This window comes from Struthio camelus, chromosome 23 (assembly GCF_040807025.1).
Source record: "Struthio camelus isolate bStrCam1 chromosome 23, bStrCam1.hap1, whole genome shotgun sequence".
NCBI classification, from domain to species: domain Eukaryota; kingdom Metazoa; phylum Chordata; class Aves; order Struthioniformes; family Struthionidae; genus Struthio; species Struthio camelus.
In genome coordinates this window covers 9,347,625-9,374,430 of record NC_090964.1, presented here as the reverse complement: position 1 = coordinate 9,374,430, position 26,806 = coordinate 9,347,625, and the positions used below count along the sequence as shown (strand labels likewise).

At 41.1% G+C, this 26,806-nt stretch overlaps 1 protein-coding gene across 1 annotated transcript in view; it reads left to right on the top strand.

The window, feature by feature from the left end:
* CSMD2 (CUB and Sushi multiple domains 2) overlaps positions 1–26,806 on the top strand; it is a 373,566-nt gene that overhangs the window by 78,812 nt on the left and 267,948 nt on the right. Inside the window, exon 4 of the mRNA XM_068917408.1 lies at positions 4,182–4,294. Within this exon, the coding sequence (XP_068773509.1) occupies positions 4,182–4,294 (113 nt within the window). The remainder of the gene's footprint in view (positions 1–4,181; positions 4,295–26,806) is intronic.

Sequence of the window (26,806 nt, the reverse complement as noted above, 5' to 3'; positions counted from 1 at the left end):
AAACCGAGACCTCACCATATGGTAGAGGTCTTGAGCTTTAGCAGCGGCTGGCACACCAAGCAGCATTGGTGCACGTGATGCTGCAGAGCCCCTGTGAAGTGACAGTGGTTGCACTAGCCACTCACTGGTTCATGTTGAAATCAGTTCCTGCATAACTGTCCTGTGAAGCTGATCCTGCTGTTCTCCTGCAAATGGGGAGCTACATACCCAGAAGTATCTTGCAATGTTTGTAGTGTACTGGGGTAAAGAAAGAACACAGGTAGTGTAAAGGATTTCTGTATTGGGATTTTTTTTTTTTGGTATCTTGTTTTTGCCGTACTGTGATGCAAGGACAAGCTTATGGAGTGGTATTTCTGGCTCTGGTTTAGCTTAGTTGATCACAATAATAAGAGTTAAGCCAGTGCAAAACATGTGGAAACTTTAGCCAGTCAGTGTTAGCCCCAAGCAATTTAAGGGGATAATTGCTCGCTGATCCATTTGGCCAGAGGTACTGAAGAAATGGAAGATGGTTATTGGTGCTGTTATTTCTGCCCTCGTCGTCTTATTATAGCCCTTAATAAGGAATGGTGTTTCCTGCTTTTCTTTCTTGTTAGCATATTTATCTAATTATTGCTACAATGAATAACAGGGATATCGAAATTATTATTTTACGTATGAGGCCGTTTGGGAATGATTTCACGTTCTGTGTGCCCTTGTGTTGATCCCTATGCTTTAGGTTTACCTGAGCTTCAGATTTAGGGAGGAACGTGTGAGTACAGAGTCCCTTGCTGTGTCAGAGCAAGGCAGCGTGTCCTGTCGAGCTTGGCTTTCCCTGGGTCTGGAACGTGAGATGAGCGTGTCCCGTGTGGAGCTGGGTCCTAGGCTGAGCTCTCCCTGATGAAAGTGCTTTGCTTTGTGGTATCTGATACAGAACAGATAGTTTGTAGTGCAATGCAGTTTGCACTGATAAGAGTAATATTGCATGGCCTCCTCTTAACTTGTGCAGGCCTGTTGTGCCTGTCCTGGCTTTCCCCCGAATACCTTGGTCCATACCAACAGCCACCCAGAGGCCGTGGTTCCTGCTTGTTTTTACCTCCCATCTGTATTCTGGTCATGCTGTTAATGAAGTCATCCCTTTTCCAAAGTGAAAAGGGAGGGGAGGAGCAGATAATTCTAGTATAAAGATAGCAAGTTGGTTGAAGGTTTAAGAATAACTTTTATCCTCGCTTCTGCTTTCAGTGAGGAATGAGAGGAGATTCATCTCATTCTTGGTGTGGATTTTCAATGAAGGAGGAAATACAGAGATTAGTGGCATGGAAAGGGAGAGTTACCTTTTCGATACCTTTCCTGTTGAGGCACTATCTCCTGCTACCTTCTGAATCAGTTTAGTTTTAGCATTAAAGGGGGTGTATAAATGTCCCAAAACATTTGTAGAGTGGCCTTGACTGTGGATGCACGGGCCGTCCTTTTTTATTTAAGGCTCTATAACTAGAAAATCCTGAGGAGCACATCCTTAAGGGCGGCACTGTTTCAGGTAGCACTTAGTTCCCATCGACTCCTATGGGACATATGTACTTGTTTACAGATGAGCACATGTAAATGTTGCCCTGAATTGAAATCATGCAAAGTGGGGTCCTCTTAGTACATAGGCTGTGAACAGAACTCACGATGCCCAAGGCGTAGTTCAGAGACAACAGAACAGTTCTGGAGGTAGAAACAAACTCATCTGCTGTCTAATTCCTAGATAATGATAAAATGGTATGCAGTGATTGGATGAGAAGAAAAATTGATATTCTGTTGTCTGCAATATGTTTATATTAAAATCAATGCATACATTTTCTGGACTTTGAGTGCAGGAAGGTTTCAATAAGCCCTTTTAATTAAATTGCAAAATAATTTAATAAAAGCTGTGGCACTTTTCTTCAGTTCTGTGTGGTAAAACTATCTGAATCCTTTAAAAAAAAAATCCTCTCAGAACTTTTATTTTTGATAAACAGGAGCAATTGCTTGTTCTTTCAACTTGTAGAGACAATGGATTTTATGCTGAGAGCTGGTGAGTAATTTACTCCCATTAAGACTTGACTGTCATTTTCAAATGCGTGAATTTTAATGATAACTAGAAATTTTGCTTTAGTAAGGTTCTTGGATGTAGCATGTCTGACTGCGTTAGTCATTCAGGGTTCAATGCATTTGGCAGAATATTTAGATTTACTGAATTAGGGCTAGAGTAAAAGCAGTAGGGAAGTCCTTTTATTGTCTTTGGAACTTGTTGGAGGGCCTGGAGGGGGCACTTTAAGGAGAAATTTGGGCTAGAAACTTCAGTGTACTAGTATCTGATCCCACAGCGAGAGAGAGGATGGTGGCCCCAAAAATTAAGGAGCTGGTTTTGTTGATGGGTGGTTCTTCATTCATCCCATATAAGATGTGAGGAGAGGAAGTTCTCTGAATGAAAATTTTATTTATAGGTATTTCCTAAGGGACTGGGCTAGATGCATCAGAGTGGTCTTGTGTCCTCCCTATAAGAAAGACTAGCTGCTGTATGGAAAGAAGTGAATATACCCCTGTGTATACATGTGAGAACTAAATTTACCACTGATGGAGTAGAGGGAGTAGGGGTTGGCTTATGCCTTGATGCGTTAAGGTTGCTCTCTCTGTTAAAGTATCCCACTTACCCTGTAACTTGTTCTCCCAGTCTAACTTGTATGCTCTTGAGCTCAAATGTGGTAATCATTATTTTATCCTATGGCAAGGAGTTCCCTCAGTTACTGCTCCTACAATTTTGTAAGAGTCTGATTTTAGGACGTTTCTCAGGCATTGAGGATTGTATCTGAATCTGTCCTTGGTAACAGCAGGCAAGAATTTAATGTAAGAGCAATTTGAAAAAAGATTCCTTATGTAAATCTGTTAGGTAAATCATCTTAGTCAAGTGCAAGGAGAAGGATTATAAGTTATAAAACTAATTGTTTGTCAGAAATGTACTTTAACTGTTCTTAGGCTGTGTCAATATGCTATCAGAGATTCAGTGTCTGGGATTCCATAATGCCAACTTAAAAATATTGCCAAACTTTTATAATAAAATTAGCAATCGCCATTTGACTCAGAGTCAATTTGGGGGGGGAGGGGGGGGGAGACAATTTGGGAGACATCCGGTCTCTGGGTTTCAGGAATGTTGTCTTTGTTCTGTTTCCTAGGCTTATCTTTTTGTACAGTTCCTTCTATTCTTTGACTTGTTTGTGGGCATGTGTATGTCTGTATTATCGCTACAGTATGTCTACTGGGCCATTTTATGCAAACTGGTTTGGGTTTTGGTTTTCTACATGAGTAAAAAGGAATCGGTGATTGCAATCTTTGCTGTGATGTATATTGAGATGTAGGATGAAAAGTGCTACTCTTGGGATCGCTCTTGTAGGCTCAGTGTGATGGGTGGGGGAGGATTCCTAGAATCTTAATTCAAACCTTTTCCTTTGTGAAACTACAGAGCAAATATTCTTTGAAGATAGGTGCCCTGATGGTCTTTAGTTAATTGGTAATATCAGTTTTATTGCTTATTCTCTCCTGCTATTTTAGATTAAGTGTTCAATTTAATGTAGCTTGTATAATGACGGAGATCCTTATCTAATGCCTTTACTTCAAGGATTTCAAAACATGTTATAAATATTATTGAATAATGTCTTGGGCTCCCTCAAACTTTAAACATTGCTCCCATTTCATGGATAGGGAAAGTTATTCCAAAGGGCTCAGTGACTGCTCAGAGACCACAGAGCTGATAAGAGCCAGGGGCTAGCGTGCTATGATCCTAACTCCTCTTTCTCTGATTGCTGGAATGGTGTATGACAGGAAAGCACTGCAGAGAAGACAGATTGCTAGTGCATAACATGTGAAGTAGAAAGAATGGTTTAAAACATGGTCAATGAAGAAACGTATTAAAAGGCATTCTGGTAAGCCCGAATGTGTTAAAAGCCTTGCTCTGTGTCATATAGGCAGAGAGGATGGGTTTGCCCAGCACTTGCTGAACAGCTCTTGAATTCAAGCTGTGCTAGCCTGGTGTTTTAGTTCTGATCCCTGCGTGCCACCCCCCAGCCCCCCCCCGCCCCCAACCCTTTCAGGCTGTGGTGTATTGGCCAAAGTGGCAGCTGCCCCACTCTAGCCAGCAGGTCAGAGGCAGAAGTAGTGAGTGTAACCTTTCTCTTGATTTCTTTCAGGTTAACGGGTTTCCAGCTGCCTGCTCCTATTGTGAGTACAGGGGTTGTGCTGTCGTTATGGCTTGTGAGCGATTATGCGGTCAGTGCTCAAGGCTTCCAGGCAAGCTATGAAGGTAAGTCTTTGCAGTTCAGTAATTGTATCTTGGATCTGAAGTGTTTCACTTATGGTAGGATGTGAGACTGAAGTGCAGAGTTTATACCAGGCTATATACGCATGCAGACACCCTTAATCCAGGACAAGAGTGACTGATTCTTACTAACTTGGTCCATTTTTGGAATTCAGGTTGCTGATTCTTTCTTAGCGTTGGGGGGGGGGGGGAATCCTTGCTGCTTCATCCACTGTACTATGTGAGAAAGTCAAAAACAAAAGCAAACAGAAGACAGCAGTTCTGGTTAGAAAACTCAGTGGAGAAAATGCTTAATTGAAACCTATTTTTTCCCTTCAGTATTTGTTTTCAAACCATTTTTAAAAGCTTACTCTGCAAAGGCACACAGAATGACTCTGAGATTGGAGGGTAACACAACTTGACAGTGGAATCCTCAAGGCTGCAGCAAGTGTAACTGTCCTTGCAGCCTCTAGGGATTCACAGTGGTGAGATGACGGGGAGTGCAGATCAGTGCATTTCTTTCCTACGTGTTCTCTTTTCTCATTCACCTTTTTTTTTTTTTTGGCACCTTCTTCCTCAGGTGTTTAAATTTCTCTAAAGCATACCCTCTGTTATCTTTTGTCATAAATAATGTGAAGTGTTTGGTGTTGTGGAATAAAGAATCTTATATGTGAAGGCTTGGTAGCTTCAGAAGATCTTGGACCTCTATCAGTGGAAGTCATTGAATATGTTAAATAATTCTTTGTACTAGAAGGAAGATCATGATCATACTTTGAGTTGGTCCTGCTGAATAAATGACAGATTGACCATGTTATAATTAAATTTTGAGTTACATTTATTTTAACGATTGAACCTAGAATGTTGTCACTGTTCATGTAAACGTTTTTCTTTAGAGTCCTTCAGAGTTATCAGCCATAAAGATCATTTGTGGTAATAAGTCTTGCTGCCCAATTACCCAGTACTTTAAACGAAGCAGATGCCATTATTTAGATGATATTCTAGTCTGTTTTCTACACTGGAGGATTTTTCAGGTTTGGGGGAATTCTGTTTAAATACTCTGCAGTTTTAGATTAAAAACTTAGCTTTTCCCTGAGTGGTCCATGGCGCTAAGACATTTTTAGAAGTCTTTAAATGATCAGTGTTCTAGCAGGTCTTTAGAATGACTGGGGTGGGTGCTGAAGTCCATCTCAGTAGGAGATGGAGTTTTGTTACTCACCAGCTAAGTGTCTGCTGGGGATGCTGTTGGTTGGGTAATGCTTAGAGGCTGTCAGGATAGGTGAAGACAGCAGTGTAGGTGAGGAAAGGGAGATCCTGTGCCTTTTTGCAGAATCTTTGCTATAACGTGTCAATCGTAATGCCCAATAGACATGACAATACATAGTTCCCAAATTGTGTGCTAGAGGACAGTACATGGCACTGAAATTGTGTGATAGAACAGAGAACTGTTTCTGTACTTTCTTGACTTTGGGGTTTTTTTTTGGCATTCAGTCATGTATAGTTACTTGCACGCTCTTTCATGGCTCCCTGTCCCTTTACTGCACGAGCTTGGTACTTCTGAACGCTCTGTAATTGTCCAGGCAGCTCCAGAATTAGCCATGCCTCCTTGCCAAAACTTACTTACGCTTTGGTGAGCACAAAACTGTACGAAACTATAATCTCTATAAAACACGCAATCTCTGCCAGGTCTGAATTCCTAGCTTCACTCGCATGCTCAGAGGACTTACGTCTCATAAGGTGAAGAGGCAGAGGAAGGGAGAGAACTCAAGCCTCAGTTGCTGTTGATAGTCATGTTTGGGGAGACCCTGGAACTGAAATGGCGTTGAGGCAGGAGGCCAACAGCGACATGCAGAGGCGTTGTGTTTATGTTAATGCTTGTCTATACATATACTGTGTTTTTCTTTTTTGTATTTATGCTGTGTGGCTAGTTTCATGTGGTAGAGGCAGGCAGGAGCAGAGATGCATCCCTTCCTCCACACTGATAAATCTAGTCTGACCAATGGGTGATACTCCTGCAGTGAAAGTTTAGCTGTAAGGGTTTTCTAACTCAGTTTGAACTGCACATCAAAAATATTTTCCTTAACAGCATAGAACTTTCTGTAATATTGGTGGTAATAAGTCTACCTTGGTCCTGCACAGTGCTTAGTATGGGTGTATCTCAAAGTCTAATGGGGAACCTGAACTCGGTAGTGCAGCCAGTGTTAGGTCACGTAAGGGTCAGTCTAGTACCCTGGTAATAAGATCACCTCCTAGGCAAAGGCTTTTTATTTTTGTTTGGCATATTGAATTACTAGGGGACTGACTGACTTGGAACCTAATTCACAGGAATGGAGCGTCAGCTACCCGGGAGGGCCTTGGAAACAACTTGCATGGAGTCAGAGAAATAATGGTAGAGGTGAAGATTGAGCCCATGGCTTCCGAGATGTTCATTTGCCTCTTAACTGCATGGTTATATTCAATCTCACCATCGTTCCACCAACTATTGGCAGGTCAGGCTTAGCTCAGAGTCTTGCCTTGGGGCTCTGGTTCTTGGCCCCGAACTTCTGGGACAGATGATGGTAAACTTGCATACCAAAAAGGCAGGAATGTTTCTAGACCGCTTGTCACCTTGCTTTTGCGCTTCCTGAAGTGTTACTACTGTTTCTGTTGATGATGACTTAGTATGTGTAACCACTACTGTGAGCCTTTCTGGGACGCAGCTGAAGAGCTTCTGCTTTCAGCAGCGCTTCAGTGCGGTCTATCTTTCATATGAAATTCGTTGCTCGGCCTCTGCCATTTGATTTCTGCATGACTTTCCCATTTTCTGCCTTACATTGAGATTCAGCTCATTACATATGAGGCATGTTTTTATCACAGGGGTCTCAGCCCTCCAATCTTTTTGTCATTGTTATGAATGTTGGAAGCTGTTTTATTATTACTAATAATAATAATGGAATTGCAACAAAATATGACCAGCATTTGGAAAGTAGCGTGTGTTTTGACTGAACTTCCTTGATTTTAGGTGTTTGATCTGCCCTAGTAGTTAAATGTAAGTTAAAGTCTTTAGTGTAACGCAAGCACAGATTGACTAATGCCAGCATGTGGGCATGTTTGCCATAGGAGGGTGGTGAGTTCTGCTGTGAGGACAGGTGTGTGAAACATCTGGAACACGTTAGAGAGGAGTCCCCCTCCCTAGACACACTTTCCCTCTGAAAAAAACCAACTTGACAACTCCAAACTGTTATTGAGTGTCATCTCCCAAGGATTACTTCAATTAGGAGGATGGTTGTTGCCATAATAGAAGACACAAAAGAGCTGAAGGATGTTGTATTTTCGACAAGGGAAGTAAGGGATGTTCAACGTAATTAGGTAATATCTTCAAAAGCTGCAAACAGATTTAATTTTAGTGGAATCATAAAAGATTTTCAGAAACAAGGGCAGGAGGGAAAACACTTCTGTTGCTTTTTGTGTAGCCCACACCTGTGGGAATAGAAGATTGTTTCTATAGTAAGCGCAGTTCCAAAGCGTTGCTGTCCGAGAGTGAAGTTCCTGGGTATGGCTCAGTCTTTTGTCTCCATCACCCCTTCATCACTGGGTAGTCGTGCACTAGAAATGCAGTGTGGCCTCAGAGTGGCTGTTTTGCAATGTTAATTTCTTGATTGCTTCCCTTCTCCAGTGCATTGCAAAGATCATATCTCATGTTATTTTTCCTATTTTTTCTGGCCTCCTTTGCTCCCTCTTTAAGGGCAAAAAAAAAAAAAAAAAAAAACACCACCCTGATCCCAGTGTGTGATTTTGAACTGAGATAGCTATTCTGAGCTAGAGTTACGAGTTTTGCCCCCTACCCCCGCCGTGTCCCCAAAGTAGTTCTTAAAAGAAAAATCAAAAGTTTGTGGCTGCTTATTAAAAGGAGGGGGCAGCAGGAGTATGACAGCGTGTGAGTAGCCACAGATATACCAGAGATCCAAAAGAGATAACTGAGTGCATCTTCCAGAGATAAAAGGATAAAGTACTCAAAACTTAACCTGAATGACAGGGAGAGTTGCTGTAAATTAAGCCTCATCTTCAGAGATAGAGGGGCAGGCTTGCTGATGGTGTGGGTCTGAGTCTTCCCCAAAACAAGCTACTTGTTCACTATTTGGACTATTGTTAGTTAAGAGTGAAGGAGGGGATAACTGCCTTTTTGATCAAAAGGGAACATGCTGTTGCTGTAACACTGTTTCAGTTCATTGGTAATCTACCACTCAGTGAATAGCTTGTGTTGGATAATTCATGTTTAAAGACAGAACAATGCATCAGAGTCCTTGCTGTAAATGGCTCCTTTATGATCTGCTATCAAAGCATGTTCATTACTCTTCTCCCTCTAAGCAATCAATGGGAAATGCACCAAAAGAAGCAGTCTTTAAAAGAGGAACAAAAGATCTCAGTAACTTTTTTTTAAAAGGACCGGAAGAAAATAGATGAAGGCATCAGTGCTCCAAAACCATTGCGTTTGCACTGATGTCTACTCTGGGAAATAAGTAAATTGAGGTTTGCTTTATCTAAGTTAAGATCTTCCTAACTTACCTAGTTAGTATGATAAAATCTCTTCTAACAAGCAATTTCCTGTGAAGAAAACGGACATTTCCTGCTGATGCCTTCATATACATTTTTTCAGTTCTGCTTATTTCGGGATACACACCATAGCTGGACGTTTCATTGGTTAAAAAGGAGCACTTCTGTGCAGTGGTAGCAGTATCCATTCAGAAATGTTTCTACTATGAGAACATTCAAGAGTTGCTTTAAGGTAGGTATAGGCAAAGTGAGTACTAAAGGTACTCGTCAAGGGTGCGGGACCCCTTGATTAAAGGCACTACATCACAACTTCAGAGACTTAGCTTCTGTTCCCAGTTCTGGCATAAGTGTTCTGCTTGATCTTGTGTCTGTAATGCAGTCTGGGTTCCCGATTTCCATGTTGCAAAATAAGGTTAGAATTGCTCTTTGTCGTACATGGTGTTATGAGTTTGAATTCGTGAAAGCACATACAGCATTCAGACGCTATTGTAGATGGGTCAGATCGATCACTCTCTGTTTTTACATACATTCATACAGTAAAGGAAAAAATAAAAGTGGAAGTAAATCATAAAAATCATATAACGTAGCTTCATCTTCAGTATTGTTTAGATCCTAATCTGATGATCTCCAAATAATTATCCCCATTTAACAGATTGGAGTAATTTAAGCACTTAAACTACTTGATCACTGTCACAATGGAAAGAAGGGCAAATCCATGAAGTGGAACACAGAACTCCAGTTTTCCTTTTTCTAGCTCACATTATAATCGTATACGTAGGAGGTAAAGCATTGTAAATATGGGAAACCCCGCAGCAATATCACAGTTTAAGAGAGGAGACATAATTAGGTCTGCATAAAAATTGTTTGTGGTTAATGGGAAGGTCTGGAAAGAAGAGTAGGGGGAATCATTTCAGGATGACTAGGAATGAAAAAGGTCAACGCTTTCTTGCTGAAACGAAATCAGAGGAAATTTCATTTCCTTTTAAATGGAATACTTAAATAAAATTTCCCTTTGGACTAAAGGGATTCTTCTATTAAATATAAGCAATTCTTAAAAAGCTCCATTTCAAAACATATGATTTAGAACATAATGAAATTATGTGCATTCATGCTTATGGCATTTTAAAATTTGTTTCTTCCTGCTAAACTGTCTCCTGAATTCAACGTGATTTCTCAATTAGCCTTGTTCACCCTCAGACTGTTGGATTTTATTTTTTGTGTGACTAAATTATTAGTCTCAAAAATACCAACCAGCTGTTATGGAGAGTTCTACATTTCAACTGCGGGAGAGATTTTAAAAGGAGATAGCTGTAAATAATCTAAGTTAAAATTTTACAGGGTTATAGATCTCAAGCGTCTCATCTTGTGAAAAATATTCCTTGAGATTTCACGTTCAAAAGTGACAAAAGCTTCTGTTGCTTCCCCTGAAAGATATTTGAGAGGCTAATATTAAGGTACGCGCCTAGGACTGCAATGTGAAATTAATTGCAATCACTGCTACTGTACACCTAACGAATAAATAGTAAGGTGGCATTTAAAATACAGTGGGGGAGTCTGTTACAATAAGTGGAAAATTGGTAGAAATTCCACATCACTTTCTCAGTAATGCCAATAGCAGTTCATGATGAATAGAGGGTGGGTTTTTTAGTTTCTTAATCTGGATGTAAAATAAAATTACATTGCTATTTTTAAACCGTTACCTCTTGGCTGCCTTGTGGTTTGTCCTGAGGGTGTGAAAAACGGTGAGGGAATTAAAAACTGCTGTCGACATGTGCTCTTTATCATGTATGACTGAAGAGAGCAATGCTATAAAACGCTGAGGGAAGTTTAATGAAACTTTATACTTTTCAGGGCTGTGCAGGGCCTTCCATCTGTGGGTAGCTCCCCCCACCCCTTGAAAGCAAAGTTTAGTTAGAAACTCAGCCCCTGGAATGAGCCAGGGCACTGCGGGCTCTGGAGTCCTTTGCTACTGAAACAGTGCTATGTAATGCAATGAGATTTCACAGTAGGTGAAGATTTTTCTTCCTAAGACATCGTGTTTGATTACAGCTGTGACAAATTTGATAGCTGCAAACACTAAGTGCCTGATTGAAAAGAAACAATTATGCCTCCAAGAACAGTGCTTATTTTAAGAAATTAGAAGTGTTTAAATACAGAGGGAAACAACCCCCAGTAAATGATACTGTTTTTCTCCATAATAAATACCCTCCTCTTTCTCAAGCACAAATATCTCATTCTTCAGAGGATTGTTTGTGGAGCTGTGTATATACATATTTACAATTAAAAAACAGTTCTTGTCCCTCTTTGTCTGTCCCTTTTGCCAAATCTGAACTGGGTTACCTGACTCTGCTGCTCTGTGGGTGCATTGCTGCTGTGCACAAGTTGCTTAACTGCTTCCTGTCTCCGTTTCCCCATCTATCATTTGACTTTCCAGTAACGGTTGCGCCATTAACAGAAGTCAGATCAAACAATTTGGTGTGTCTTTGTCTTTGGAAATACAGTATTTCAAGACTTTTGCACAAATGATAGCTGTCCAAACGATCTTCTAATTATGATGAAGACTAGCAGGTGTCTGAAAGAAAAGTTTGGGGATTCTGCAAGACCTTGCAGCAGTAATTTTTTTTTTGGAATTCCATTGGATTGGGAATTTTGATCCCATTTTTCAGAGAGCCAAGTGTAAGAATTTGGATGCCTGAATTCTTTCTCTTTTGAACAGAGGTCTTCAATATGTAACTCAAAGCTTTTTGAGTTATAACTCAAATTTGACTTAGTCTGCTTATCCTATGACTAAAACTTGGGTTCTGGAAGTTCAGATAGGAGTCACTGGCTGCAAGAAAGCTCTTCAGCAGCAATTTAGCTGTTACAGTCCCGCTTGCTTGCAGTTGACACTGGTGGGGTCAAAGCTGTTAGGTGGTCCAGGGAGCCTCAAAGACTTCAAGCGTTGCTTATGTGGAAGGGTGGTGAAAATGGCTGGGAAGAGCTGCCAGGAGACGATGTGTGGCAACACTGCCTCTGTGGGCCAGTTTGAGGTTCCTGGTGATGCGTGGCTTATCCACTGGCGCTCAAAGTATGTTTTCTGTCTGTACTTTTTATGCCAATTTGCCTTGTGAGTGCACACCATATTGGGCTCATTGAAACCTGCAGCTGGGTCCCAGTTCTCTCAGTACCTAAGTCATAATCATACATACTGGCCTCTTGATAAATTTACTGGATTGAAGCTTTTCTCCTTTTTCAGACCAAGACAAAGAATATGAATCCTGAGTTGCAGCAAACTACAGTTAACCCTTTTTCTGGTGGCAGTGGGAAGGATGAAAACTGAATCTTGCTCTGTTGCTCCTTTTTTCTAGAAGCTTGATGTTTTTTTGTCTGATGATTGAATCTCTGCAAGAGATGGTTTAATGTGTTCAAAAACAAAATAGCCCTCCAGCTCAGTGTGTGGAACTTGATGCCAGAGTGTATCGACTCTTTAACAGCTCCTTTTACTTAGGTCTGTATTAGCATAAAGCATGTTGGATGTCTGGCATAAAGCTTCCAAGGACTGTTTGCAATACCTTTTAGGGCTTTTCTGTTTTAAAAGACATAGTTGACCTCTCATTCAGCCAACTGTTCTTGCGTGATGTGATGAGTCATTTTATTATCTTCTGTGTTTAAGATACCTTGCCTCTAAGTTGCTAAAAATGGCAGTTTTGTGGTTTTTTCTGCTCTATCCTTTTGTTTACTGCGCTTCCTAATTTTAGTATCAGTTGTGACCTAGGAAAGATTTAGCTTTTTCTCCCTCGGGCTGATCTCTCCCTCCCTCCCTCTATCTTACAAGCGAAGTTGGATGATGCTAGAGTCAGACCTTGGAAGGGAGACCTTGTAGGGAAATTCCAGGATACTGATGGAAAAAGTTTTGGTGAGTCAGCGGATTGCACTGAATTAGTAGTGAATCTAATGGCATTGCATGTCTTTGTTTAAAAAGAAAAAAAAAGTTTTTAGCCCTCACAGTTTGTAGAGATAAAGCTGTGGAGAACAGCAGCGTGGGAAGCAATAAAATGGTGTTTCTCCGAATGTGCCAGTGCTTTGAAACAGTGGGTTCAAAATGCCCCTTTGCCTCTAAGAGACTTTAACGCTAACTTGGAGATGTTTGTTACTGTTTTAAAGTAGTTCACAGCAGATGATTACAGCAGAGACGTATAGTTAGTTTGCTCCTTTCAGCGTCTTCGGCTGTCTGCTTGTTTGCAGACCTGAAAACGTTGCTACGCTCTGCTCCCATCCACAAGCAGCAGTTTGAACTCAGCATCTTCTATGACATTGGTACAAAATACTGCTACCCTTCTGAAAACACGCTGATGGAATTAGTTAAATTGAACTGATGAACTAAAAAAAGAATATGGTTCGCTGTGCTCGTTCCATTATTCTTTCTGTATTTAGTTTGTTCAAAGTTGTAAATTAATTTCATTTTTGGAAAACTTCCTGTCTGCTGTATTGTGGGATCTAAAAACCTTTGGGGGGAGGAGGGTGTTGAATCCTGATTGTTGCGAATTACGTGGAGCTCTATAAAGAGAAATAGTCCATGCTGGAGGGTGGGAGGATGTGCAGAGGACCGTGGGGGCGAGGACAGCCAGGGAGGAGCTTCTTCAGGGCAGGCATGGTTGGTTGTCTGGCATCAACTGACACTTTTTGAACGTATTTCAGGAAACCATGTTCAAGTACATGCTGAAAGAGACAATATTCCTTCTTGAAGTAAGGAGCGGTTTACTAAGCTGTGTTTCTTTTGCAGGTATTTGAACTAGAGTCTTGGTCAGCCTTGTTTCCATCCATGCAGCAAAAAAAACGTAGATTGAGTATCGGGACTTGGCTTTTGCCACAGTTTCCCTAGCAGTCTGCTCAATTTGCATTCAAGTGTGAGTTACTCCCCGCACCAATGTTTGAGAGCAGCTGCTGTTTTTGAGCATATCCTTTATTTTCCAGAGTCTCTCTGCAAGATAGAGAGAACCTGATCAACAGCTATTGGAAGGTGCACACTTTCATACAGACAGTTACAAGGTGTACAAATTGTTTGAGGTTCCTGTTTTTAGCAAAAGTCATTTCTGGTTCTCATTCAGAATTAGTCTGTTAGCCTTATGTCAAATATGACCACAGTTTCTGCGTAGAGAACAGGCAAGTGGAAGGCAGCTCTTCTTTGACAGATGCTTGTCAAAAAGGTAAAGCTCTGGAAATGGTGCCTGAAAAGTCAGAGGTCCCTAACAGTGATTCATTCCTTGAATAGTCTTGCGAACAACATCAGCAAACTTTTAGAGAGGTACTATGGGTGAGATGCACAGTGTACAAATTTGGACAGTTTTTTCAGTTCTGGGGATCAGACATCTATAGAGCTTTTCCCAAGGAGCAATGAAGAGCAACCGTTTGTGTTCGAGGGACAGTGTGGGCCCGGGCTCGGAGGCGGAAGTGGGGGCAACTCTTTAGGCAGGTCGACACGCTTCTCCAGTCAGAGTTGGAGTAATGAGTGAGGTCAGACAGGACAAGGCAATTCATGAGCTGATTCACTTCCAAAATGAATTAAATTAAATCGAATCAGAACCATTTTAATTCTGATTAAGTGCCTCTCCAAGGTTTGAATGCAGTTTAGCTAATCCACTTTAAACATAATTTGTATTAATTTTCATATGTAGCCTACCATATGGAGAAGAAATAAAATAGCAGAGGACAGCACTAGATGGCCTAGGAGTTTTAACTTAAATCTGTGTACCAAAAATTGTTATACTAGTTTATTTTGCTGCAATAACTTGCTTAGAGCATTCAAACTAGCCCAAGGGGTTCAGCAGCTGAGCCCATAATTTGGCTGTGCTGACTCCACACACTTTTTAGTAGTATTTATTCTCACTATACCTTACCCTTGTTAATGGTTATAGCCTAGTGAGTTTGCAGATGAGTTATATTAGCTCATGTTGCTGTTTCCAAATGGCTGTAAAAGAACTGATGACTCTAGAAACAAAACAAGGACTCCACCGATAACGTTCGAATGTTAATATTCCTATGTCTGAAAATGCCCCAGTCCATTCTAATATATGGGGATTAAGAAAACCATGATTATCTTAAAGAATATTATGCCTGAAAGAAAGAGGGCAGGAGCAAAAAATGCGTGTTATCCCTTTCATTGTCACTGATGCCTGTCCAGAAGCAATAAACCTGCAAGAAAGCAAGAAGCAGCCTCGAGTCTTGCTGAAGAGGGAGGCAGTGCCACTGCCTGATGAATGGTTAGAGGATAAGGCAGCCCGGCTGTGGAGCTTGCCTACCTTCTCCTCTGTGTCAGAACATCTGCCGCAGTTTTGCGATGAAGTAAATGCCGTGAAGAGGGTGGGGAGGCAAGGAGGAGAAGGAAGCTGTACATTGCTTGATGTTTGTTCTCGTTTTCGGGTTCATAACACTGTACTTTGGAACACATACACGGAGTGCTGTCAGTGCTCTGCCAAACCATACAGCTATTCAGTGCATTTTAATTTGCGTCTTGTTTGCAAAGTATTAGTATTTGCACTGCTTGATAAACCAAGATGCCAAATAAGCAGTAAGGCAATGCAGTGTTGTCAATAATATTGAGTGACAGGATTGTTTTGCACAGTTTAGTGTCTGGAAGAGTAGTAGTCTTATAATTAGATTTAAAGCATAGCATTGGATTGAGTCTTTCTGCAATTAATTGTTTTCTCCCTAATCTGAAAACTTTTGGTTGGCAGTAGGTTTGCATATCATGTGGTCTCAGGTATTTTATTATTGCTGCTGTCTGGAATTTCTCCAGAATATCTCAACTCTGTAACTGTGTCCCTGTTTGTCATCAGCTGTTCACAATGTGCAACTACTGTTTCATTTAATGTACCATATGCATATTAGAAATGAGTGATTTTTGCACAGTCAACTATTCCACCCAGTCACGTCTGGCATGGTGGATGCAAACTTGATGAGAGAAGTAGTAATGTATCTTGTTGGTCAAAGTTGTCAACTGGGCTATATATCCAAAACTGGCCTCCTCCTGCCAGCACTTCTTGTTACCTTTTACTACTGGCCAGCACTGGAAGAACTGCTGTCAGCCTAACAGTAGATAAATAGACATGGTCTGGATATTTCTTTCTTGGATTTATTGGTTGTGATGTATTTAAAAAGAAGAGTAAAAAATCTGTAAAATGGCAATTTAGACAAGAATAATTGTTTTAAAAACAACTTTTTGGGGGGAGGGGACACCTGAGAAAGCTAAAGTTCGTTAGTAAACCCTGTTTTGCTATCTATTTCCAGCTATCTCTGTCTATTTACCCCTTTTAGTGGATGAAACTGATCTCGTGGTCAGAACCATATACCTATCATCAGTGGCAGTGATATTTCAGCCTTGAAAAGGAAATGAATGGCAAATTGGTGTGACAGTGGTGACTTGATTATTTTTCACAGTCTTGGCAGGAAACTATGCAAGTGCTGTTCAGTCTGATACTTGCAGATGATGGCCAATAAATCTGCTGAAGTAAAATCAAGCAGACAGACCAGGTTTTTGCCCCTTGCAGTGTTTATGAGCTTAGCACTACATCAGGTAGTCAGGGACTTATAAAGCAAAAATCTAGATTAGAAGAGGAAGAAATAAATGTCAGTAGCTGTAAATGGCTGTGTTTGCTGCTGTGTTTCCCAGGGAGTGTTAGGTGGTGTGACTAGGGGTGCTCGCAGTAGTTCATGAACTTTGCTTTAGGTGTGGGCACTGTTCAGGTGTGAATGCCTCCTGGTGCATAAAGCTGAAATTAGCTCTGTCATGAGCTAGGATTCAGTTGTGGATAATGAGAGCCTCTCCAGATTGCTGCAGGGGGAAGTAGCTTACGCGGCTGGTGCTCTTTGTGCTGTTGGCTTTAACAAGCAGCAAGCTTTGGGCCCTGGTGACTTGTAGAAGCTGCTTTGAGTAAGGAAATAGGCCTTCGGACTGTTTTTTTGCTTAGGCTGCTCATGCAGCTTTCTCGTGGCAGTGCGCTTGTTTCTTGAAGCTTGCTGGTATTGATACTGGAGTGTCTGCCGCTACGCAGTAGGGTGTTTTGTGCTCCGACAAGGTGAACGGCTTAGAGACACTCATGTGCTCTGCGCGTGAGCTAATTATGCCCTGATGTCAATACAAGCAAGATGCAGTTCCAGCATAACATTGATGTCGTGAAGGACAAGGGCGAAGAGTAAGTGGATGTGGATACGCTCCTCTGAATTTCTCTTGGCGTATATGTTAATGCTGTTCAAATGGGGGCAGGATGTGGTCCTGTTCCTTGAGATTAGTTATGTCCAAGCTTAATGATAAACATTTATAATAAAGATTGGGTTTTCCAGATACCGTTACCACTTTCTCTATACAGTCAGCAAAAATGACAGAATAAATCCCCACTTCAGTAAACAGTCCAGCAGATGCATTGCTTTCCATTATGACTTCAGATTAAGACAGTTCCCAGGGGACCTGGATAAAGATGATCCAAACTTCCTTCCTATTCTCTTTTTTTCACTCTACAAAAGCTTTTTCTTACTTAAATGAGCTCCCAGCAAGTCTGCCTTGATACACTACTAATTGATTTTACGACTTGAAAGCAGTGAAGCTCGTTAGTATTTGTCGAATCAGCTAGAAACCCTCCCCCACCCCAAACATACTAGAGGATGGAGTGAGATTGTTGACCTTTGTTTCTGCAGCCCCAAAGGAAAATGGGGGAATATTAAGCATCTCATACTGGCATTTGATTTGCATATGTAAATGAGATCAATCAATACAGGCATGGGAGAGGACGAATAATAATCCGTTGCAAATAGGACCCAGTATTAAGCATTTAAACAAACAGCAGGTGACACTTGCTCAGCTACGCTATGGGGACGTTTTGCTGTCAAGGAGGTCCCGCTGCTACTCCCTTCGCAGCACAGCTGCTCTGTTGATCAGCCCATGTTCAAGAAAAGTGCATGGAAGTAGTGCAGAAAATACTAAAGAGTTTGCAAGATCTAGGTGCTACTTCTGCTTTTGTGGCGTTTGAAAGTGGAGGTCCCTGTCCTGTTGTCCTGATTACCTGTGGTAAAAGGATAAAAGAAAAAAGTAGCATGTCCAAAGTAACGTAGGAAGTTTGGGGGCAAAACTGGATCTTCTGCGACCCAAGCAAACACCTGAACATTAACAGTGTTCATTCTTTCATGGCCAAAGAGTCGGTTTTACCTGGAATTTGAACGCAGCTGAGCCAGCTCTCTAGAATCTTTAAGTGCTGAGACAAAAGTTGAGTTGACTGTTGCAATGAATTTGCCTATATTCCAGAGCGCTTGTTATACTCATGTTATATTAATCTCAACTAATATAAGGTTCCTGTTCTCTCACAGTGGAAAAGGGAAGAAAAGTGGATGTGAAAAGCTAGCCTGAGCTATACCAACTGCATTCTTCAAACTTCAAGCTTAGCAAGTTGAAGCTGCTCATCAGGATCACTTGCAGATGTGTGCCAGGACATCTGTGTGCCAGGCAGGATCTCATGACTAAAACCGCAGAGAGCTTTAAATAATGACTGAGGAATACTTGGAAAAGTTGTATGAAGAGCCAAGATTAAAATGATGAGGGTGACTGAGTTCTAGTTCGTGCTCAAGATGCGTTTGCCAGACCTGTGTGTTGGTATATGTGAAAGAATGTGTGATGGGTGTTGAAAATCAGTACCTGAATTGCCGAACAGCTGCTGAAGGGTATCTTAAAACAGGTTGTGATCTTGGCTCTCTCTTGTCAGACCTTCGTTTTTCCTCCCTTCTTGCTCATTTTGCTTTTGCATATAATAGCCGTGTTCTTTTCAATCAAGGAATCTATTTGCAGAACGTGTAGTCGTTAGATGCGTTTGGTTTTGTTTCAGCATACATTTCCATAAAAAGTCACTACTAATGAGCTGTGAGAAAATTGCAGACTTACTGCCAAGCCAATTTGGTTAAAAGGCTTGTCCGTCCTTTGTTACCATTTGATCCTTGCACATGCACAATATTTTTGAGCAGGTACAACCATGGTAGCTGTAAAAATGAAGATGTGCTGCTGAGGATAGCATTTCAGATGTCTGACAAATCCTCCTTGCTACTCATGCAGCTTGCTAGTCTTGTTTTTATTTTATTTTACCTCCAAAAATTGGGTTCCCAATTATATCTCATCAATGGATCCGTGCTGTGGGGGTTAGAAACAGCTTTTGAAAAGCTGTGGAGTTGCTTTTCATAGTTAGGGTTGGCCGATGTCTTCTATTTATAATCAGTGTTAGGGAGATTTTTGGTCATTTTGTCCCAGTTTGACTGCAGTCAATAAACAAAACGTATCTCAGATTTTTTTCTAGAAATGATCTAGGAAATGCTTTCTCTGTCACTGTGGTTTCTCAGCTGTCTCTTCTCTGTGAATTTTGGGGGAGACATTTTAGTATAGTGGCCTGGTCTTTATTTTTACTTCCCGTTTGGGCTTGTTAAAATACTTAGCTTTTAAGCAGTGGCTTTCTTCATAAGACAAGGGCTTCGCTTTCTGAAATATAATGTGCAGTAGTTCCATTTTTTTTTTTATTAAAAATGGTAATATGTGAGCTAACTTTGTCTGGGAAAGATATGCAGGGTAAATAAAGTTAGGGTTAGCGCTGGCCTGGCTGTTTCTCTGTCGCGTTGCCTGTTTCGTCTGGGTATGTACTTGGGCTCTGAAATTCTATTGACTTTGAAAATCTGGATCCTAAGCTTCTAAAGCATTTTTAATGCTTGTAAAGTGTTGTCATAAGTGACTCTGGCAATGATGTGGAATGACTGAGTCCAAATCCTAGTCTCTGGTCTTAGTCACTGGCCTGTATTCCCTCAAGAAGTGCTTGTTGTCAAATGACGTTCCTGGGAGTCCAAGTTTACCATTTAAACCAGTTTCCGTATCCTTGATATCAGGATTCCCAACTAGCTACTTGAATTCCAAGAGGTGGTTCTGTTTAATTATATATTTGACAGTTTAATTTCCTCTTAGGACAGTGTACAGAACCCTGTGCCCCCTGACAGGGGAGGGAGCTCTTTACGACTACAGGTTTTATTATTTAGGTCGTCTTATGTGACCAGGGCTTTGAATGCAAGTTCAGTGCTGGAGCTGCCTGCAGAAATTCACCAGCCTGGAAAATGTTCCTTGCTCCACAGGATTCACAAATACAATTTTAGAGGTCACTATCTTAAGGTTATAAAATTTATCATTTGGGCTCTGTGCTGAAGGAAAGAAACACTAGGATCTGATCTGCAGCTAGGGAGACCTATCTGTTTCTGTCTTACACCTGCTGAGACTTTTGCTTATTATCTTAAACTGCTTTCAGTGGTCGATATTTTTATTCAGTGGGATGAGTATTTGTGCGCCTACATCTTGATTTAGGCGCACAAATCTCCTATCAGGTATGCAGATTAGATTGACCTTAGAGTAAGTTATGTGGGGGGACTGCTGGAAATCTAAACTAAAACTATTTATGTGCGGCAGTCTAGACATGAGAAACTAGCTTTAAGCTCTACTTTCCCCATTAGCAGAAGACCAGTTGCCTTTTGATTATGCGGACAAAGCAGTTCCTGGAGAAAAGGAGCTGGTTTAGGTGGCCAGCATTGCTTTTAGTGGCTTGCCCTGAACGGGTCATCTTGCTCATAGTCGTTAATGGGTGGGAAATAGAAAGCAATTTGCAGAGAGACAAAGGGAGCCGGGCCGGCCTGTCTGCCTAGCAGAAAACCTAACCCACAAAATCCTCTGATGTATGCTGATGGGATCTAAGCTCCTGTTCCAATCCACCTAGCCTGTGGATGGTAATTCCTTCCCCTCCTCTTTACCCGGTGGTATTTCTGTACTGTTTTGAGACTAAAATGTCATCTGTCCAAGTAGAACCTGGCTATAAATAAATAACTTCAAAGCAGTTTGCTGGGCCTGTCTTAGTGCAGGAGCCCTGGGCTCTCTGGCTTTTGTGTGTTACATAGTAGCTTAAGCTTTGAATTGCTGGTGGTTCCTTGTGAGAAAAAGAGAAGTGGAAGGATCCCATTCCCCCTTCAGGTGTCTGGGACACAGGCAACAGTGAGATGTCATGGCTGGGGGACAGGAAAGTTCTCTCTTCTTTCTGGACGTTCAGAGGGCTGAGCTGTGTTAAGCTGAAAGGATAATATTTCAGGTGAGGAATTGATCTAATGCAAGATCAGTGTTCAGGTCTGCCTTAGCTCCACTCTTGCCCTGACATTGGGTGGGAATGTAGATGGTCCTTAGCTTTTGTTCCCTCTCTGCTTTCAGCCTCTTCCATCTCCTTTGCTAAATCGCTTTTCTTCAGTCTTCCCTCCCTCTGGTGTATGCAGAGCTCAGGAGTTGCATGGTGTCATAGAGATAACTCTTGTGCATCTGAACAGCTCTTGAAGCACTGATTTTGTCCACCCGGGAAGAGGACAAGATTCTCCTATTGCTTAGTCACTGCTTAGCTCTTTGAAACAGAAGAAAAGTTAGCCAAAGCAGATGATGTGGAAAAGGCCTATGTGTATGTATTAGACTGCACAATTAATGCACTTTTAGGAAAGTTTAAATAGCAAAAGCAACTACTGTGTGCAGTATACCTTTCATTTTAGGTTTTGATCAGCTCAAGTAGAGTGAATCCATCTTAATTCAAATTAAGTGAGTATTTAATTAACTTTATCTCCACTTCCAGAAGCGAGCGTACGTGCTACGTGGTTATCTCTGTCTCTGATTACCGTGTATTCTCACCTTGAATAATATTTTGATTAAGAAAGCAGTATGAGTAGCTGTCAACCTTTTAAGTTAAAAATTAGAAAAGCCCCTCCTCTCTCTCCCCCCCCACAATATATCCCTTTGTGCAGGCTGTGTTTAACTGAAACTTAGAATTAGGAAACGTAAGAGTATGGGGACCCTGCTTGCTTTACAGCTGGGTGCAACTGAAAGGATATATGCTGCTATTCACTTGAAAGAGTTGGTTATTTCAATGGATGCCCGTTGTGAAATATCAAAGCAGATTGGGACTTGAGCAATTCACTCTGGCAAACTGAATATAGGTTAAAAGAAAACAGCAGGGCAGAGAGTCCTTTCCTGTGCTGCTCTGCTTTAAACTGATTTATTGGACTTGGATGTTTTTAACGAGACCCCAAATCAGTCAAACGCAGACCAATGTGGCTGTTTCTGGCAAAAATACAAGCCTTGAAGGATGCTGGTCATCTCTGGTGGTTTGTGCCGCTAATTGCTGCTCTTGGACACAGCTAGGGCTTTCCAGGAACTGTGGTGGTTCACAGATGGAGGAGCTCTTTCCTCTGTGGGATGATGTCCTTTCCCTGAAACATGCGGGCTTTGTGATGAGATGCTGCATGGGGAGTCCCTGGCAGTGTGCTTGCCAGAGGGGCCGTGTCGCCCCGATTTCCAGAGGCAGCCAGGAAAGCCGCAGGCTCCCTGGGTGCTCTCCCCTTGTGCTCGCTGATACAGCCAGAAACTGGCGTCACGCACCCATCTGCTTTTCCTGCTTGGCCATCTTCCCGCCGAATGCTGAACGGCTAGTTAGTGCTGGGTGCTGTGGTCTGATGAGTTCTAGTTATGGTCGCTCCTTGTCAGCTCGCTTTAATCACCACGGTGTTGGAAAGAAGAGCTCCTTCCTCGCTTGTTGTCTCGGTTCGGGTCAAGGAACAAAAAAATTACTAGGTGCTTTGTCTCGCCCCCTAAGAGCTCTTCATGCAAACATGCAGTCTGTTGAGTACGGTTTGGCTTCCTCTGTATAAATAGAAAGTGTGTGTGTGTATGTGGGCATGCATAATTTCTACGTGTCTGTGTGAAAAGGTTTTTTTCACAACTTAGTATTCTCTTTGTGTCCTAATTATCAGCTGCTTTTAGAATTCTTGGTATTGATCACCACATCTGGAAAATGGGTAGGGGAAAGAGGCATTTACTGAAATGTGTTTGCAGCTCATGAGTGTGGAAAATGCCGCATGCAGACATTTAGGGTGAGGGAAGAGCAGTAATGCTTCATTCGGAGCTTGAGCTGCTGCTCTGTGAGGAGAGTATTAACAACAGTTTTAAGGAGGTGGCAGAAGACAGCACTTGTAACACCATCAATACCTAGATGAAAATGCACTTTTACACGGGTATCTGCTCTGCCGTCCAGACCCGAGATGATCCAGTGTTCAGGGTGTTTGTGGCAGGCGATGTTCAGGGAGTCTCTGGGGGCATAAGCAGTGCACAAAGTGCAAATTGGTTCTTTCCTCAGCTGTTGGAAACAGCGAGATGAAATGCTGTTAAAAGAAGGGAGCATCGTGGGTTGTTTTTTGTCATCCATCTGAGTTCGTTGTTATCACTTTGTTTATTATGGAATGATGTGCCTGGAGATGAAATGGCTAGAGCATTATCTCAGTTGCTCTGTTTTTATCAGTTGTCACTTTAAGCAGCTTCTCAGGTGTGAAAGGTCACTATGGTCACTATGCTCTTGAGTCTCCCAAATAAACGGTGTCCTGTTATTAGAGAGGAAAAACAATGATTATTCAAGCACGTTAAGGCTCAGTGATGGTATTATTTGTAAGAACAGGGTCTATCAATAATCCCTGAAATTTAGAGCAGAATAAATATAACCTGGCTTTTTCTCACCTTGCAGAGGTACTAGTAGATCTGACCGAAGTGCAATGCTATACCAAGCAATGTTACACCATAGCAATGCTACACCAAGCTTTGGAAAATGCGTTCTTTTCAAGATGATAAAGCTTGTAGGAATTAAAGAACAAGTAGTTGAAAAAATAATAATTAAAAAATCTAAACTGAGGAAACTACAGATTAAAATATTTAGGAAAAAAAAATCATTCAAGTTGTTTCCATTTGCTAGATAAGCCTGGTAAACTTTTCTACTAAAAATGTCTCATTTAATTTTCTGTGACTTTTTCAACTTGGTTTCAACACTTTTCCCCCTTAACCAATTGCATGTGGAAAATTTCAACTAGGTCAATTTTTTCCTGAAAATATACTTTTACACATTCTCTTTTGTACGGGGAGTATTTAATCCCTAATGATTTTCTAGTAGTTCTACATTTTTAAAGGGAAAACTTTAATTACTTGAATAATGTTTAATTATTATGTATGCTGATCTGATATGACCAATGCCCTTGAAGGGAATGCAACTGAACATCTCTTCCAGAAAATTTAGATCAGGTTCCAATAATCAAGTATTTTGCTTGATATGTTTTGCTCAGACTTTCTGAAGAGAGTGTAAATGGCATGTTGGCCTCCAATGTGACTGAACGTACACATGTAATGACAAAGCAGGTATGACAGTTTCTCTGAAAACTGCCTATTATAAACTTAAAAGCAGATCTCTCTTCACCCTGAACCTTTTAGGCTTGCCCACAGTTTGCCAGTTATTAGCTCTCAGTAAAGAGGATGCATTTAGAAAACATATTTTTCTTCTGGGTGATGAACATGATGATCCAAGCCATAGCTGGTTAAAATGGAAGATTTCAATTGAAGTTTTTGATTTACATCATCCTAGAACCCAGTTCAATGCTGTAGCATATGTTATATAAACTTCATTATAAGAGAAGTCATTTAGTTTGTACGAGTTAAGTATATGACCTAATTTATGCAATAAGTGGAAATCAAAATGTGTTCCTTAAGGCATTTATTTCTTCAAGTATAAATTTGTATTAGCTGAGTATCCCTGTCATAAAATTCACTGTTTTTAGATTGGCTTCTGAAAGAAATGATAAATATGCTGTTGTGCCTGGTGGGGAGAGGTGCCTGTATGTCTATGAATCTTTGTGGTCTAATAATTTTTTAACCTACTATTTCAACTCAATTTAATGGGAGTTAAGTATTGTAAAAGGTAATTCATTCATGTGATGCTATCCTGAGGCTCAGCAATCAAAGGTGATAAGAAAACCGCCTTTACTTAAAAAAACAAACAAACAAACAAAAAAAAACCAGTAAACCCTCCCCCCCCCCCAGTACCTCACTAATTATTTTGATTACTTGATCTTCTCCTCATTTATTCAACTGCTTCATCTGTTCTTTAGCGCACAGGTTTGTTTGGCCTTTGCCTTGAGGGATGGCAAATGCATTTTGTTTGGATTTCTGTGCCAACAAAGATTAATAGAGTGAAAATAAACAAAAAACTGGACACACGTGCACTTGACCCCTTGAATATCAGCCAATTAAATTAATGCACACTCATGGGAAGTTGTTGATGCGCACAGTCTGTAGCAGAGGTTTGCCCATTCACTTGTTAGTAGCCTGAAAGCTAAATTTTTGTATTTAGCTCACACGGCAGCAAAGGAATTGCGGAAGGGCAGATAACACCATGAATGTGCTCTCTGTTAGGTCACGTGCTTGCTTTGATCAGCTCATGGATGTTACTTTCTTCAGGCTGACACAGCTGTGAAATAGTCATTTGCTTATTCTTGTTACTTGCATGAAAATTATGACTACTTGATAAAGTCATGGCAACTGCCTTCTACCCCCGGGGAAGTGATGTCCTGTGCTTTATCTCGGAAATTTCACAATGAGAGATCTCATCTGTAAGGACAGAGCTAAACAGTTGGTTTTATCTCTCTCTGCTTCTCTCCCTGGAGCATTCCTTCCGCCTTGGCTCTAGCTGATCGACAGACCAGGTCCTTTAAAATACCTTTGCATTCGAAGGATTATTTCGTACTGTTTTCATAGAATTTGGTACAGTTGTTGCTCTATGACTTTTAGCATTTCCTAGGTAGGAGAAGTCTTAGTTGCAGGGTTGATTTGCTTTTTGCAGGTGGGAGGTTTCATCTAGCTTGGAGTATCATCTGGCCTGGTTCAATGGAGTCAACTTGCAAAATGTGCTCCAAGTAGTTTCACTGAACTCCTCAGATTCCTCTTCTGCTCCCTTCAGATGTTATCTTTTTTTCAAAGGTTCTAGCTATTTCTTGATTTCCAATTTTTCAACCGGTTTCAAGGCCGAAAGCAGTTTATGCATGATATGTACTAAGGTTAAAAAAAGGAATTTACAATTTTAGCTATGGATGTTTTTAATAACATTGGTGTAAATCCAGATGTGGATTTCGTTTTTCTCTGAGTCAGATTTTCATATCCAAACACTTCTGTGTTGGAGAATAGTGATTCCAGATGAGAAATTATTTGCCATTAATATATTTTGGAGCCTCGCTGTCTTGTGTACAAACCAAAAGGCTGCTATGTGCATCATAATATACATATGCTTACAGGCACATACACATGTTTAGTCCCCCTGAAACAGAGACTCCAGTCATGAAAAGGTTCCTTTTCTTTTCAAGAAACTTCCTGCCAAAACCCCAAATCATCTTTTGGTCCTTAACCCTGCTCAGATATCCCAAAACAGGGGGGGGGGAAACAGAGTCTTTGTTGCTAAATTCTTTTTTTTTTTTTTTTTTTTTTTCCTCTGCCATCTCTAAAACTTAAGGTCCTCAGCTCCTCTTCACATCTGTTTCTAACTGGGCAAAAGTGAGCTCATTCATTCAAAGCAGGTCTTTCTGCCAAAGAGATATAAATATACACTGCTTCGCCACTATTGTGGCCTCCATTCTTGACAATAAGCAATTGAGCAGGGAGGGTGGGAAATTTGGCAGTTCTGTCCTTACTTGCACAAACAGTAGGGATGCCTAGATATTTTCAGCTTAGTACAAAAAGCTCAAGAAAAGAAAGAGGTGGGTATAAAAAGCATAAAAACATGGGTTCTAAAAAATCCGTTAAAGCTTATTGCCGCAAGAAGCGTTAGTTTCTGAACATTTATCCTTGTTATTTGTCTGATAGTTTTTAGGAAGGTTGGTACTTCAAGTGCTTATTTATGTACTGTATAACTTTAGAAATACAACTAAATGCTCTTCTCCCCCTCCAAGATTCATAACTTTCCAATTGGTTGCCCGCCGTACCCTCTCTGAGGGCGCTGTGTCAGTGATGACTGCTTTGTCGTCTTCAGAGTGCTGTGTCCCAGACTTTTCCGAAGTTAGCCCCTTCCAGAGATTGTGATTTCTTTCTTTCAGTTCTGTAAAGTAACAAGGAAC